This window comes from Nothoprocta perdicaria, unplaced genomic scaffold (genome assembly GCF_003342845.1).
Source record: "Nothoprocta perdicaria isolate Ctin4 unplaced genomic scaffold, notPer1 scaffold_311, whole genome shotgun sequence".
Lineage (NCBI taxonomy): Eukaryota > Metazoa > Chordata > Aves > Tinamiformes > Tinamidae > Nothoprocta > Nothoprocta perdicaria.
In genome coordinates, this window is record NW_020455546.1 from 630281 (window position 1) to 647691 (window position 17411).

The 17411-nt window shown below is 38.9% G+C and overlaps 1 protein-coding gene across 1 annotated transcript in view; it reads right to left on the minus strand.

Annotated features, from left to right (window-relative positions):
- The window catches only part of STK24 (serine/threonine kinase 24), a 42957-nt gene that overhangs the window by 5779 nt on the left and 19767 nt on the right, over positions 1 to 17411 (minus strand). The window contains exons 3-7 of the mRNA XM_026042713.1: positions 5523 to 5579; positions 2893 to 3001; positions 2623 to 2780; positions 1607 to 1792; positions 347 to 492 (exon numbers count right to left, since the gene is read on the minus strand). Of these exons, the coding sequence (XP_025898498.1) occupies positions 347 to 492; positions 1607 to 1792; positions 2623 to 2780; positions 2893 to 3001; positions 5523 to 5579 (656 nt within the window). The remainder of the gene's footprint in view (positions 1 to 346; positions 493 to 1606; positions 1793 to 2622; positions 2781 to 2892; positions 3002 to 5522; positions 5580 to 17411) is intronic.

Sequence of the window (17411 nt, forward strand, 5' to 3'; positions counted from 1 at the left end):
AGAAGAAGGGAGGGAGAGAAGAAGGGAGGGAGAGAAGAAGGGAGGGAGAGAAGAAGGGAGGGAGAGAAGAAGGGAGGGAGAGAAGAAGGGAGGGAAGAAAGCACCCACAGCTTATTGTCAATATATTTCAATATGTAGGTCTAATACAAAGGTTTCTTTCAAGACCAGACCTGACCAATGGGCCAGGGGAATTATCCTCAGGGACCAAGTTGTACATACAATGTCTTGCAACATTGAAATTGAGGTTTCCTTAGCTTACCCAAGGCTCCCTGTTTACATGCAAAGCAGCAGCTAAATGGCAAGGCAAGCAGGTGAAGCAACACGTGGGCCAGGAGAAGGCACTTACGGGTCCGAGTCGTCAGAGCTGGAGTCATCGTGACTTTGCTCCGACTTCCACCTCTTGTGCCTGTCGATCAGCTCAGTCAGGTAGGAGGTTTTCTTGGCGTTTCGTAAAATGAACTTGTGTTTTAARAGCTCTTTTGCAGTCGGTCTCTTAAAAGAAAGGATTTTTTTTAATTGCATTTGAAAGTGTTAAAATGACTTCTAGTTGTATCACTATAAAGAGGTGATTAAGGCAAGCAAAGCACTACTGTCACAGATGTGGGCTTTACTGCTGTGCATCTTAAAATACATCCAACGGTATCTACAATAAAGTTGAGATGCTAGTGAGTATCTTGCACTATTCATGGAAAGCCGAAAGGCATGTTTTCTACACAGAGACTAAAATACAGGCTTTTCAAGAGTGCCAAACCAGCATCTTAATTTCCTTTGATGATCAAGTGTACTACAGCCTCTGGCATCCCTTGGGACAGAATTTTCAAACATCCCATATGGCTCTATTAGAACAATACTAGAATTGATGTCTCTATCAAAGCTTTCTGCCAGTAGTTTTATTTTTGTACAGGGCTTTACTGACCTAGACATTAAAATTGCTAGCAAGAGAAAAAACACGGTTAACAAGAAATATTATCTCTCTCATTTACACCAATTTCTATATTAATGTCCTCCACAGCCAAAATATTTTCGAGTTAAGAAAAAGCTAAAGATAATAGTTAAAAAGAAAAATCTAACGCCACATATTTGCAAGTGTGTAAAAGAAAGAAAGAAAAAAAAAGGACACATAAAACCCTATGACCTGAACTCTTAAATACTTTTTTTTTTTTTTTAAATAAAACAGGTGATTTTTCAAAGTGTGTTTATGTGTTTATAAAACACACAGTGAAATAGATCCTCTTGAGAAGAACCAAAACACATTGAAGCTGTTCTGTTAAATCTCTTGAGAGGATATCCGTAGGTTGTATGAAATAAATCTGATTAAGTTTATTTACTGGTGGGCTATTTTCTTAACTCTTCCAGCCTGCCTTTGTATTTTAAAATGCTTTAACTATCTCATTTGTGAAAGGCAGAGTGCTAAATAAATAGTATCRTTACCAGTAAAGGAAAAATCATTTCAACCTTAAATTACCAAGTGTTAACTTTCCATAGAATCTCTCCAAATAAATAGCACWGGTTTCCCCTCCAAGCCCCTTGTAAACAAGTTTCTCATAGAGAATTTGTGTAAACTAGACACGTTCTTAGAAGGAAATGACAAAGAGCTGCAACTCACAAAGCTTGGGTCCTTGTTCAAGCAGGCCTCAACAAATTCTTTGAGAGTTTTACTGAAGTTTCCTTCCAACGTTGGTGGATTGTTCTTAGGGATGAGGAACAAAGCCTTCATGGGATGCAATTCGGAATGAGGTGGCTCTCCTTTGGCAAGTTCTATGGCCGTTATGCCCAGTGACCAGATGTCTGCCTGTAACAAATGRTAACTCAGAGCTTAGGTCAGAAAGAGAAGGGAAACGATGTTCCTTGTGAAGTTAGRTTTCAACCTTTGCTATTAATCATTTTCATGGAATCAAGTATGATTACATTGCAATAGCCAAAAATGTTTGCAGTAGGAATCAACTCATTGGAATAATAGCTCTTGCAGAACCAGGTCATGAGCTATGTTGACAATACAGTGCAGGTCATGATCAGGAAGGCCATCAGCTACCAAGATGGTAAAAAGTGTTTCTGGAACAGCAAGAGAGCTCCAGYTTTGTAACAATCACTAGCCATTTTAGATGTCTGCAAATATCCTCTTTTAACCACATCAGTTTTCTGCCATAACTCGGATTTTGTTTAGCTTTGCATGACTGCATCGTTTCAGCAGTCAGCATGAAGATATCAATCCAAAAAACAAAAAGAGGGAGCAATGCAGAATTTAATAGTTGGCATGAGGCATGAAGAGCAACACAATAATGGAGGAAAGGAGCAGATAAGCCATAGTAAAGGCAGCACTCAGAGAGCACTTCCAGCCCCTCGGAGAAAACCCATCAGCACGATGGCAGCAAGAACTGGTAAGGGGTAAGTAGCAAGAACTGGCCAGGGGAAGCAAGAGAGGTAAGTAGTGGCAGCTACATGAGACATGATGGAGACTTCACTGGGAGGAAAAAAAAAAAAAAAAAAGGAAATCTGCATGCAAATTCGAGAGAGAGTCTGCATACAACTTGTGTAATTCGAGTTTGAACAAAAATATTTTAAAATGAAGTAAATAAAAGGAAGACACTTGGCCTAACATCTTGAAATCCCAAAGTCTCTTACCTTCGAATCGTATGCTGACCGCTTTATTACTTCAGGTGCCATCCAAAACGGTGTTCCTACAAAGGTATTTCTCTTTATTTGTGTATCTGTTAGCTGTCCTGCTACTCCAAAATCTGCTAGTTTTACTTCTCCTTGCTCAGACAGCAATACATTAGCAGCTAGAATAAAAGAAAAGAGCTGAAATTAACAGCTTTGGTACTTCAAGGTTCTTCATTTCTACTGCATGAGCTATTCTAAAACTTATTACAATAYCCATTTTAAATGGTTTACCTTTAATATCTCGGTGGATTTTCTTTTCTGAATGCAAGTAATCAAGTCCTTTGAGTATTTCTCTCAGTATTGTGGCAATCTGGATTTCATCAAGCGAGCCAGGTTCTAACTAGGAGACAGGAAAACGTGTTTAGAAACACTTTAGAAACACTTGGGCACACACTTAAAACTTGAAGGTTATGAAATTGCAAAGAAAAAAAAATAAAAAAACACACAATCTCTACTTCAAATGTCTTTAGTCTTACTCAGATGCTAATCTCATGAAATTGTAGTATTTGTCCTACTGGTCTGTCTTACTAATAACTTCTTAACCTACCGGCCAATTGTAATAAGTCAATTAAATTCCCAAAGTTCATAAAAAGTTTTCTAAGATTGAAGTCTGTGAAAAAAAGGATATCCAAAATTATCACAGTTTGTTCTTCTCTCTCCTAGCCTTTCAAATATAAACTTATCCATTTTTAATTGAATAGTGTGAGAGGGTGCAAGAGGCAGAATTAAATTCAACAGCTCAGTATTGTAATTATTTTCCTCCCAAAAAATAGAGGTAAATCTATTTTGTCTTATTATGTCTTGTCTGCAGCCTAAGGAGCGAGTCCCACCTCTAACTTTTGCTGCTGCCTTAGTTTCTTTTTTTTTTTTTGCTGCTGCTGCCTTAGTTTCTTTTTATTATTATTTAGTTTCTTTTTATTTCAGGAACTAATTTTCCTCCCCATGCCACGCTTCAAAACTTCTAGCTTACAACTGCAGAACATGAGCTATAGCCCAAAACACTTGGTCTATACTAAATGTCTGATGATCAAGAGACAAAAAATACTTACTTTATCTAAAACACCTTAAGAAGCTTGTGGAAAGCTTTTAAAAATCTCTCTTAAAAGCAAGACACAGTGTTGGGTTGTGACTTTCCAACCATCTCTTTAAATATATGCGCAACCTTTCTAAAGCATCTATCTTGTAATCTAATTATTTATATTGTACTGAACTAAGAAGCGCAATTCTACAGGCTGTATACAGATCTAAATCTCAGTATCTGCAGAGGAAACTGAAGCCCTTCAAGCAACTAAATCTCCCATGCTATTACTACATGGGATTGCRTGAAGCGCCCCAAACACTGCTCAAACGTTGGCTTAACAGAAGCATTGAACACTACAAAAGTTTCCTCCCACATCCACATAAAACCCAAACACTGAAGGTATAAATCTGCAGATTGTTATAATAAAAGCTTCTGAGCAACTTAATTCTTATGAGAAGAGACAGTGTGGACAGAGGAACTTGGAGCTCTCTCCATCTGAGCTAGCTTCAGAAGAACAAGGGTGCCACTGAACCTAAAATACCTCTGATGCTTCATTCATATCTCAGATAAAAATTTCAGGGATAATCACATCACAAAATCCTCAGGAAAGAAATACTCAGCTAATAGGCAGGCACAGTATGAACAYAGGAACGTTGTTTTAGAAGCACAACAAACAGGCAGGCACACGATACTGCCTGACCCTGGGCACCTAAGAGCCTCCTAGGCAGCTTGAGCCAGCAGAGCTGATCAAGGAAAACCTCTTTTGTGAGATATCAGCCAGCACCACATCAGGCAGCAGCAAATTAGTGAAGACAGACTATGAGTGAGAGAATCAGCAATTTTACCTGGACCAAAAACCTCTATTTACAATTCAAAATTGAAAAATAGTTTATTCAGTCATGTTAAAACCCAGAAAATACTGGGCCAGCATGTCACCTATACATGGGATTATAGCTTCCCATACAGTTCCATATAGAAATAGGTAAAGTATGTCAGTAATGCCACCAGGGGCAAGTTTAGAACCATCAGGTACCTGTTAAACTAGCAAATCATGCAGTGTAACACAAATTCAAAAATATTCTTAATATTTAAATACGAAAGTTAAAAGTGCGACTAAATTTTTTGGATTATTGCTAGACAACAAATTTGGGGCTAAAAATACAACTGTTACAAAACCTGACATCTATTTGATTCTTGTGCTCTCCTCTATATATTTTCAAAGCCAAGAGAGTAATCAAATAATAATAAACTTGCCAATGCAAACAAATATTTTCTAATCCTTCTCCTGCCAAAATATATATCTATATATATATATTTATTGTGACAACCAGTGAACTTGCTTTTTAGCAGATCTTTATTAGGAATACTGACTGCCATGACATGGCCATGTAACTCCTCCTTACAGGATGTGAAAACAGCAGTATAAAGAAGTCTGACAAGATCATTAGATATATTTATACATAAGTATATCAGTCAGCATTAAAAGATGGCAGTCCAGCTGCAGGAACCCCAATAAAGCATTTATTACCCTCCTGTCTCTTTCTGCACAAATGATCAGACTTGGGCTTATGGAAAAATAATATTTTTATAGTAAGGACAAACCCTTATTTTCTCCTTGCCTAGGAATATCCAAACTAAAACAAAAGTTTTTCTTTCTTAGCCATCTGATTGCATTGCTTTCTCACCTCAAGTAACAATTTTACACTTGCAAAATGAGAACTTTTTATATTATTTCAACAAACAGCATCACCAGGCAAACGACACATTAGTTTCTGTAATTTTATAACAAAATAAGGGAGGAAAGCAATTACGTAGTCTAAAGTAAAATAAATTTGCTTACAAGATCAAGGGCAGAGCCTCCACCAAGGTATTCCATTATTATCCATAGCTTTGTATCCTGCAAGACAAAGCAACAACAACAAAAGAGTATTAAGGAAAAAAGCAGCAACTCTCTATTATAAAGTTATAACAAGCCTCGTTTCATCCTTTTTGCTGAAGAAAATATTGATGCTTTTGAAACACCACCAATGTTTAGCTGTACCCCCCAAAATACCTTTGAAAGTAAGATATGATACTATTTTTAGCCCCATTTGATGAGGATTAAATATAACCTATCATAGGCTGTTAAACTTCCTGGAGAACACAGTTGTGTTGATTCTGTTATTTGAATTTAACAAGTGGAAAGCTCTATCACATTTATCAGAGTATAACAGCACAAGCACTAGAAGTTAATTACTGCAATAACTGATGCATGCTCTTAATATCCTATTCAAGCTCMATTCATCTTACCTTTCTGTGTAGGGATACACAGTGCAAATGGAGAATAAACATATTAATAAACTCTGATAGAGATATCCAGAATACYAAGTATTAATGACATAAAATGTGCTTCCTCTCATTAATATAAAATGTCTTGTTTTCATTTTCTTTAAAATATTTCCTTTAATAAGCTTGACACCTGTCTAGATTAAATTTCATTTAAAGCAGATTGTTCAAATCACCAAATTGTTTCACTTTCTTGCAGGACTGATCAGAAATCAGATTGATCAGATTGACCAGGAAGAAGAGAAGCTGTGAGTCCCCCTTTCTCTTGCRGGAGAAGCCTTGAGACGTGAATTAAAGCCAAGCCATAGATCTACGAGACAYATATTCAAGTGAAACTGCTGCATGAACCATACAATTTTGTTATGATTGTCACATTACATTATGGTTTATTAGTTTTAACTCCATACCCCACTCACAAGAATTCAGGGATAAAAGCATAAGGATCTCTCATAAAGCCAGGAGCATATAAATAAAAARGAAGATTAATTGACTTTAACCTGTAAAGTAAAAGTTAATGTAAGTGCAGTAACTGACAGCCAGGGCAAGTAAGACTATCTCAACCTCTCCTAGAAAGGTGTCCAAAAAGAGAGTGAGGGAGAGCAACAAGCACATGTGTAAGAATGAGCAAGCAGCTACAGGACATAACTTCTTGAAAACAACATAAAGAACTTGAAAACTGTAGCCCTTAGTAATTTCTTTAGCCCTTGTTACGGCTGTAGGTACATCTGCATAAAAACACACAGCCCTCCACTCTCCATTTTTACACATCACCCTATTTACCCTAATTTGACCTTAGACTTAGTTCCCTCACATCCCTCACTCTAACTAACACACACACACACACACACACACCAGACTATCACTAGACTTGTCCTTTAGGAGTCAACTAAGGCTATGTGACAAACACAGGCTTGTTAAAAATATTTTGAGAAGCAGAACACAGCTTTTACAGGAAAAAAAGCAGCATAGAAAGTCTACATTACAGCCTTTGTAAAGCTCTTTCTTGATTAACCCCTGCAGGTATCACAGATGGTCAAAGAACTATCYGGTGCTTTAAGAAAATACTTTATAATCACAAAATAGTTATTTTGTTGCTACAGTTCCCCCAGATTTGACTTTTGGATTAAAAGTCCCTCTAAGTTTCAGAACAAAATTGCTTTTCAAAAGTCACTTATTCAGAGTGACTCATTTTACTTGTAGAAATGTTCCTGAGTGCAGTCAACACAATCAGTATCAAAAAAGAAAAAAAAAGCATCAGGAAGACCTTTTAAACCTCTTCTACARCAGCATGAAGTGCTCTGTACGTTGGGCAATATTGGCTGCCTACAGAATTCAATGATGACTTAAGCACCAACATGTCATTACCCATCAAGTTTACTCAGTCTTTCCTCCTAAAACTTTCACAACCAACTGCTTGGGGCCACATTCCTGAGTTCAGAATAAAACACTGATGCCTCTGGAAATTTAGTAGTCAGACATATTAAAATTCACCTAAAAATCTGTAAAGTCCAAAATCGCAATTAGGGCAYTTGCCCAACAGTATCGTATCTGCAAGTGAAGCAAAGCAACACTCATATGTTGTGATGTGATGCTGACGACTTTATACACACAGCCCTCAATTCAGCTAAGTGTATCTTAAATGCGAAGCATATCTTAAATCTCCTCCCATCACAAGAATACACTCTCCCTCTCACACACAAATTAAGTTTTCATCATTCATGTGAAATATTTGAGTTGATACAAATACAAACTGATACAAGTAAAGATCCTTACTGCTACCCTAACTAAGCCCTGCTAGAATTGATATTACTGACCTCGTGTTTTCTTCTTAAACAATGTATGCTAATTTTAAATAACAAAGTAATGCTTCTTGGGGAGTACTATGAAGCAATTTGTTAAAATTTAGTTCATGTTTAGAACCAGTAACCCATATATACACTTATTTTACGCTGCTTGGGAACAGCATAAGATAACTAAAGCATTACTGACAACAAAGCTTGGCATCAGCAAAGCACTGCACCTTCTTCTTTTAGCCCAGAAGTACTACATTATCTTTAGTGATTAAACAAAAAGAGCACTTACATACGATACTTTCAATTAAAAAAATCAACCCCCACTTGTGTACTGAGCCAGCCCCCATCAGGAGCTCTGCTTTTAAGATGTGCAATYAGAGCAGTTTTCTTCTTTTAAGCCTCAGCCACAAGGGATCACTGAGGTATCTACCAAATACATGGGGGCATGGTGAAGCATCAATTCAAATTTAGCATTATTACTCCACTATAAACATAAACCAGCACATGGAACATTTCCTTTTTCACTGTAGGCACATGGGGGTGCACTTTGATGCCCTGAAGCTGGGCAAAGGGACACCACTGCAATCTGAAAGGGGAGAGTTACTCTTTTCTGAAGACCAACCATCTCAAATCCCACAGAAAATCTGTCTTCACAAACCTGTAACTTACATCAAAAGGCATGAGTCAAAAGGAATAGCTACTTATAAGTTACATAATTGAAATAATATAATGTATTTGTTAATGAAAGTAAGAACTAGCTTAAACTGAYCTACAGAATAGTAGAGAAAACTAAAGTATCACAAAGCCACAGTACCAACCCAGAACGTTCTCAACTATTTGGACACCGATTCCTAGACACTTGACTTCAAAGACCCGATTTGGAGATAAAGAATTGCTCCTCCCTTACTTTAAGCAAACCTATTTGCAGAGGAAAGCTCTTGGAGGCCGCTGTATTTCACACTCACATTTTTTTATTACACGTCTGAAGGCCGCGCTGTCCTGAGGAGCCACCAGGTGGCACGAGGACATAACGGCAGAGCCGGCCCAAAAAGCGGATGAAAGAGTCMATCCAAGAGAACTACATCCCGAGGAACCTGATCACTCCTACGGCCGAGTTGTTCCTTGTCTCGCAGTCACGGAGTGCAGTCAGCTCCTGAGGGCAGCAGTGAGCCCGGCACAGGCAGCTGCACTGGSTGGGAGAGCTGGCCTGTTGTACAGGCTGAGACACGAGGCTGCTCGCCCTGGGCTCCTTGTCATTAACCATCAGATCACACAGCACATAGAAGAGCTTACATGCAGATAAAGGATACAGTGATCAGGCAGAAAATACTTGTATTTTGTAGGATGTCATAAATGAAACACTTGCCCTTGTCTTGGCCCTTGTCAATGGCCCTTGTCTTGGTGGTTATTTTGCTTCCCTTAGCAGAGGCCAAAGTATTTCAGAATAACACTGAATATTGCCAAACCTGACAACAAGCACCAGGAAGTATCAAATTCTCCCTAACTACACTGATATTTTCAAGGTCTTTTCCCAAGAGTTTATTTTAAAAAGAATATTAAGGACTCTGACACATACAAGAAAATTGTTGGTTTTGACTATTAAAAAGCACTCTTCCTTAACCGGATATACTGATATTAGATCCTTGAAACTCGCAGCATCTGTGAACTTCCAAGTTGCTGGTAGACTGATCAACGCCCAGATCCATAGATCAGTATGAGARCAGACTTCCATCTGACCCAAAGTTTCATATTAGCAGAACAGTGCAGACATAGGTCTATGGAGCAAATGCACAGTTTCAACCAAGACTACACACTGATCTTTCTCACAACCACAAATCTTGTCACTTCTTGCCTAGTTGTAAGTATTACACCTATATAGTGTTAGCAATTTAAAAATCTAATCCTAGCTGAAACCAGGGCTCCCATATGTAAAAAGTGCAAAATAAACCACATGCCACCCCCCGCTTTCGTGCCATACTTTCCACTCCACCATCCTTGGGCAATGCCCTAGGAACTGCAAATAGCCTACCCAGATGCCACTCAATGTCATTTAATAACTGTGGATAGATTAAAGGGATGGGACAGGATAAAATTGCACAGTAAGTTATTCCTATTGTGGTTTCTCCCAAGTTTGAGCAACAGCTTTATTCAYATAAGTTCTAAATAATCAAACTCTTCGCATTACAAATGGGCAGACTGATTCTACTGCTCCATATCTAGCTCCCACGAGCAGCTGTCACACAAAGAACAGCTATGTTTTTATAAGCTTTTATGTTTTTGTAAGCTTTTAGAATGGTCTTCACAGAAGATTAACCAGACAAAAAGCTTTCAGTGCCAAATCACACTACCCTTCTAAGAAAGAAGAGCTTTCTGCTTGTAAATGATAAAGCAGCATTTTGCTTTTAAATACTATCACAGTAAGGACTACTATTTTTTTTTTGCATACTTGACCAACAAGAAGTTCTTCAGCCTTATTACAGAAAATGAAGAATGCTCCTGTCATTCCAGACCATTCTAGGAGGACATATTAAGCTCCATCATTTGGATAATGTGTCACTGCAAATTTTTTTGACAAGCTATTCATCTTGCTAATGTGTTTTCATCTGTTTCCACCTCCTACTACAATATAAACTTGTATGGGCTGGTGTATCAGCTTATAAGGAGGGAAGCTAACTGTAAATATCCTTACAGATTTATTTTAAAAAGAAACCCTATGGGAAGTTTTTGTGAAGGGCAGATGGCCTGGAAAGAGAACTGTTGGCTTTAAAGAACAAGAGAAACTCTTTAAAGAAAGCTCAAAGCTATAGGCACCCAGGTTGCCTTAGCCACCACAGAGAAGTCCTCCTTCCTCCTCCTGGCTGCAATTGATGATCCATGTTTGGGATCCAAGGTTGGGATCTTCAAGTTCCAGGGTTCCTAGAAAGGTGAGGAATAACTGAAACATCAACAGCTATAATAAATAAGCTAATTTTAACCCTGGAAATTAATATCCTGCTGTGGAATTTTTGAGGTATAAAAAGACCAAAAGCAGCTGTTAAGAAATACAGATTATCTATTCATCGAGAAAGTACAAGCAAAAAATTAGCTGTCAAAGCAGAACATCTAGCAGACTATTAAAGACCACAGTTCAGACTGATTTGCTTCTTAAACCAAGAAAATGAATTTTACTATCATTTTGAAAGGCTTCAAAGAGAAAGAATGCTACTTTGAAAAGTTCCCTCCAGGAAAAATTTACATAGCAGTAACTAGATTTACCATCAAAAGGAATTCTCCAAGTATTTCAAGAATCCCAGAGCCTCCAAATAACACTTCCCACATACAGCCAGCACTCTGGCTGTATGCTTATGTATGTTTATGACATATATTTCATTATGTACAAAAAAAGTATGTTTATGACAGATATTTCATTAAAGACTAGTAAGCAGGCTTTAAATTCTAAAGAAATTCTAAAGAAAAGTATGTATAAACTTATTTTTAAAGCCTCTTACTGATACAAGAAAGCAGCTCAACTGAAGCAAATAAAGAGCATCAATTTCCTCCTCACCTGCTCACTGAAGAGGACAACCTCTTACTAAAAAGAAACTAGTCTGTTTCTTTTTAGACTTTTTAGACTTTTTAGACTACTCTTTAGCTTGTCTTATGGAAACAGAGAGAACCTGGCAATGAGCTTCATCAGGCTGCTCCTGCTTGTTTGGCACATCCAATAACACCTTGTAGAGGTAAGAACAACTCCCTGAAAGAGATTTGCAGTTCTGTGAACATTTCCATCTTTGAACTTGAGTATTYGCTTAGGTTTTGTGAAAAATGGAGAAAGGGCCATAGATAAAGTATCTCTTTGAAAGTTTACACACTAAGAAAAGATTTTTAAAAAAATCTTAATTTTATACTTGAGCAATACCAATGAAATTTAGAAGCAAGATAAAAAATAATTTTTTCTAATGAAATTATGTGAGCTGACAACAATAACAGAAGTCTCAACATTACATTAAAAAAAACTACTGAAAACAGACAAGCAAAAAAACAAGTTAATTTAATTGATCAACATGGTAAGGACTTTTTTTTTAATGAAATCAGGAAGGTCTGTAAGTTGTTGAAAATATCTACAGGTAAACCTACAGTCACATAGCTTTGGAAAAGAACTAGGTGTCATGTTTATAGGACAAGCTTCCTCCTGACTACCTTAATTTATTCAGGATTCAACCTACAGATCTTTTATAATTATATGGTAGAGCCCGATAAGAAAGTTAGTTAGATGGTCATTATTAAACATACTTGACATAGCTAGAAAGATTTTTTAAGTTAGGAAAAAAATGTTGAACTAATAAATAATATGCTTTTTTCTGCTTTTTTTTTTTTTTTTTTTTGGTGGCACAGAAGTTGTTAATGGGGTACTTGTGACCACAGGAATTAGTAAGAGAGATAGCTTAAATGTTCTGAGCGCCCAATATGCTCTCCAAATCCTCATCCCTAACAGAAAGTTGCTCAGCAAACAGACTCATTAATGAGCCTACTCTACTCCCAAATATTCTCACAATAAAATTWAAAAAAATCACCTTGTTTCTAGTCCTTCTTTTAGTGCAATTCACAAAATGCTGGAATAAGAACAAGAAAAACAGAGCTAAGTATTGCTATGAGTTATCTGCCTGAAAGGAGAAAAAAAAAAAATTAAAAGGGCTAAAAAGGCTGGTGCGGGATCTCTGTGCCTGAATTTTTAACGTCTTGGTACACTTGGTACATCTGTTTCTTTTAAACTGAGTTTTCCATTAACAAAAACAAAATATTCCATGGATATTTAGAAGATATAAACAGCTTTACTACACCTAGGTAGCATCTGACAAGAAAAAATTAACACAATTCCTGAAGGAAATATTTCCTTCCAGCAGAACAAAATGCAGTCTTTTGTTTCTGTAGCATCTTTATGAGACAATGCTTTCTAGAAATCTAAACACATACAAAGAATTAGGCAGAAAATACCTACATATTAACAAATTATTCAGCAATCCATACAAAAAGTCTTTAAGATTATGGAGAGCAAGCAGAGTCTTTTCCCTAACTTTATTCCTAAGGATCACAGAGTCAGAAAAGCACAAGTTTTGACTGTGAAACATAAAAAACAAGGAGAGCAGAGGAGCACGTGTCCAAGGATAAACCCAGGAAGAAAGAGCCTTCCTCCCTTACGCTGCGGGCACGTTGTTAGCAAACGGGCACGGGCTAGAGCAGCAGCGCCTGTGCCCTAMGCACTGGTGGCACTGCAACGAGCTGAGGAGGCCTCAGGGCCTTCTCAAAAGACGTCCACGAAGGAGGGACGAGCAGAACCCTTGAGGAAGGGGCTCTGCTGAAGAATATCACCGCACGGGGGGCAGGATGGATGAGAAGCAGGCTGTCTGGGGAGCGTTTCTGAGGCGCTTACCTCCTTTGAAGTCTCTTGGCGGCAGGATGAATGCCTGCTGTCCTGGGGCTGCCATCCCTTTGAGGGGAGGGAGGTACGGAGGAGCCCAAAGGTTCTCTTCTAAACACAAGTCCTTACTGCAAGCTGGCCAAAAGGTCCCTGCAATCAAAGAAATCAGGGTGGTTTTGCATGTGGCGCATTTAGGTCCTTTCATTAAGGTACGTCAGCCATCTAACACGTTCAACCACAGAGGAAAGAAAAAAACAAAAAAGAACAAGATCTGCAGGGCAGCCAATGCAGAAGAGTGGCTAAGGAAAGAAATGCTCAACCCCTTTTGGACACTATGTACTCCATGGAAGGGACAGGCAACACARTTTTTCAGACTCAAGCAGGACATCCTCAGCATACAGTATTAGATATGCRTTCATGTGTGTATGTATATATATATGTATATATAAATATATATATAAAGCTGCCTTTTGAACCACTTCCATTCATTTTCCAACACTACGAAGTTCCCGCGTTCTTCTGCTGAAGAAAAGAGATCCCTTCTCATTTCTATGCCTACATACTAGCCAACTTATTCTACAATCTAACATAGTGGGTCACTATTTCACAGTTACCTCCTGCAACTGCCACAGCAGTAAGCAACTGAACCTCTAATGCATCCTTTCAGCAGGAAACTATTAGTAAAATAACTTGCAGAGCCACTTGCTCTGCTACTTGCTTTGCAAAGCCAACAAGCTGTTAGATCTGGGAGACAGAGCATCTAGCAGACTTCCATGTTTGGAGGCCAGCACGTAGAGACAGGATCTCCCTGTTTTCCTTGGTCTGACTCAGCCCTAATGCTGTCCAACATTCCCAGCCTCTTTGGCACGTTTCCTGGGCGTCTGCCCTTCCATCACAGACCTGAATCTTCATAGCCCAGCTGTCACTGGCCTAGGCACGTCATGTTAAACACCAGCTTTCTTAGAGCTCCAAATTCTTCTTGGTTTACAGCCTTCTCCCAGTTTATCTGATAGTAGAATTGCACAGATGTGTATTTCTTGCATTGGCTGCAAAACCGGTTCCCAGCTAGTGAACCCCAGCAGCCTGCAGAGCCACCAGGGACCTGCACACGGGTAACTTCCTAATGGGCTGGCTAAGCACTTCTTTGGAGCATTACAAGTGTACCCGAGTCCAGAGTCTTACCCTTCCCATCTACATTTATCTAACTCACCCTCCTTGGTCTTCTGAAAAAAATAAAAGGCAGGGGAGGAAGGTAGTGAAAAGCCCTGACCCTTATAACCATTCCTCTTTAAAAGGCAAGTCTTAATCACCTAAGAGCTGACAAAACTCCTTCCTCCCTTTCCCTGTTCACCAGCCACGTATCTGTTCAGTAGCCAAGCCTATCTAGGCCCTATTTTATTGGGAAAAAAAAAAATGAATTCAATCTATGCCAAATCTCCCAGAAAAATCTATTTAAAGTTATGTTCAAAGATTAATAGATGATTTACATAATGCTGGGATTTGGCAATAAACTTTTCTCTTCACCAAGAAGGTAACGCACAACATTGACCACACCCCGTAACCAAAACTTTACACAGCAGCGAATTTCAGCAAGACARTTACTAATAATTTGCACAAAGTCCCAAATGAGAAATCAGAAGTAAAGCTTATCAGCATGATTTTACAGAATCCATTCTTCCGGACAAATTGCATTACAAAAGGAGCAAGTAGCAAAAGTTAAAAGTAGTTTCTTGCAAACTTTTTATTGGATTAATAAGTTTTCTATGTGGAAAAAAATGCCTTCCAATAAATACTGACATTAGCATTTCGTTTTCCCCACACCACCAAAATATCATCCTATGTGCACCTAAAAATCCTACACTTACTTCACTGGAGCAGCTTATATTSATTAAACTCCAAAGTTTTCTGAGTGATTCCTTCCTAGATCAGACACCAAACTACCTTTATAAAAAACCACAAGAACTCCTTCCTCCCGCTGTCCAGGAAACAGCTGCACTAATGTTTACACATCTGTCTGTTTATAGTTACAGCAAATCAAATGCGAATTAAGGCATAACTTACATATATTTCTTTGCACAAACATCAAGGAACCCATTAGTTTAACTTACATATATTTCTTTGCRCAAACATYAAGGCACCCATTAGTTCAATCCCCTTTACCACTTGTGTATGCAGCTCTTAGGTCTTTTTGCCTTCCCACTCGCCAGTTTGGGAGTTTTCACTCCTCTTTTCACTTTACCTTTCACAGTTCCACCATTATATCCCACTACCCTTTAACACAGTATTCACAGGTCAATTCTCCTTCTACAAAAYCCTTACTACTAAAGTGGAAAATATCAGCTCTAGAGTCACTCAAGTCTTTCAGCACATTCTTATGCCAAGTTCATCACTCCAAGTCCTGCAAACACTTCATTGTTCTGCAAAGTCCCCTTAGTATTTTCTACTTTCTTTCCACTTTCCACCACCCAATTCTTGTCTTAATATCTAATAACATCTATAAACACCTTCTAGTCATGCCCATTTTGCTTCTATTGGATTGTTTTTTCTTTCCTTTTAAAGTTACTGTTTTAAGAAAATAATCTCCAAGCTACTACTTTATCTTAACTTCTTCGCAACAGCTTAAAAAATTAGGAGCATAATAATAAAAAGAGATGGAAAGAGAAACAAATCTTAATAACTTAATTAAAAACACTGACTCCTGAATACAGAAAATGTAGTGGCCTATAACCAATACAGTACTAAAGCCTATTTAAAGAGGAACTTTTCTTTTGAGGTCTACTAGCTTAGAGTCTCTAATCAACTTTTGAAGTAACAGCTTCTAAGAACTGTACATTCAGCTATTTTAATAGGTTTCTTAGTCATCTACAACATGCCATCAGATAACATTCTGTGTGCATAAGGCATGTGACCGCTCTGCAGAAACGAACATTTCCGTTGAGACCATACAAAGAAGTAGCAGGATTTATCTGATCCCGAGAACTGTATAAATGCCTTGATATTTCAAAATTCTAAAAGAAAATTCACCGAGCAGTATAACCTAATATAACACCAAAGATACAGCGCACACATAATAACTACCTAAGATAAATGGCAAGATTTTGACGGTGCAAAAATAAAGAGCAACATTTTCAACCAAAACAGCAMATGTTTAGAGGTCCCCACTGAGAGCAGATCAATAAAGGACCAGTTGTGCTGTAGGTTGCATTCCGGTTAGCTGCAGTAACTGCACACACACACACACACACGTGCATATGTGTATTTGTGCCAGAAGCCCTCTTTGCACAACTGCTCCACGGGAAAGCAGACCGTGGACCGGCTCCACCTGAAGCAGGACACGAATACACACAGACACACGTTAGCAGCAGCACTGCTCGCTTCCTAAAATGAAGCTCAGAAGTGGCCATTCAGCAGCGTGCTCCCATAAAATCTTATGGCCAACGGGACCAGCAGTGCAGGATGCTGTGCTCCCCTCTCTCCAAACCTTGTACAACAGCAGTTAATCTGCCAGCTCTMAGGGAGCTGAACCACCTCCCTGAAGGCTCAAAATGGGGCAGGGAAGTGCAGGAGACAGGTAAGTTCAGAGCAGAGCTGCACTTCCCCTTTCAGCAGCAGCTGGTTAAACCTGCACCTCCACACACTCCTTTTCCAGGTATCTCAAAGAGCAGCAGCAAACCAGTACAGYAGTTCAGACGCAAGACACCAAAGGACACTTAATGCTATTTCCTTTTAGCAAGCAGTGCTATGCCATTGGGATGTGGGTGGCAAGATCAAATACAAGGCTTTGGTTTCACAGGTAGCCCAGCTGTTACCAAGAAGCCCTGTCCTGCTCTCCTCTACCTCCGAGTCACTGGGCCATCCCCTTCCACCTCTCCTTTCGCACTGGACACGGGCAGTGCTGAAGCCATGGATCTGAACCGGCTTATCCGCACGTGCTTGGGGTCTGTCTTTCCAAAGGCTGGGGTTTTTTTGAAGGATGGAGGAAAGGTGCTGATGGATGGACTAGTTTTCCCCGCGAATCAAGTCCTACTGCAGCCTGCAGGGCCAGTGCCTGAGAAGGAGCAGGAACACAGAAGCAGGGTGTGGAACAGGAGTGCCCATTGCAGCTACCTGCCGGATCAGCTGAAGAGCAGTTAGCACCATATGTGAAGTAATGCACAGGAATATTCCATAGCATATAGAAGCAGCCTGTAATTGTAATACCACAAAGGGTAGC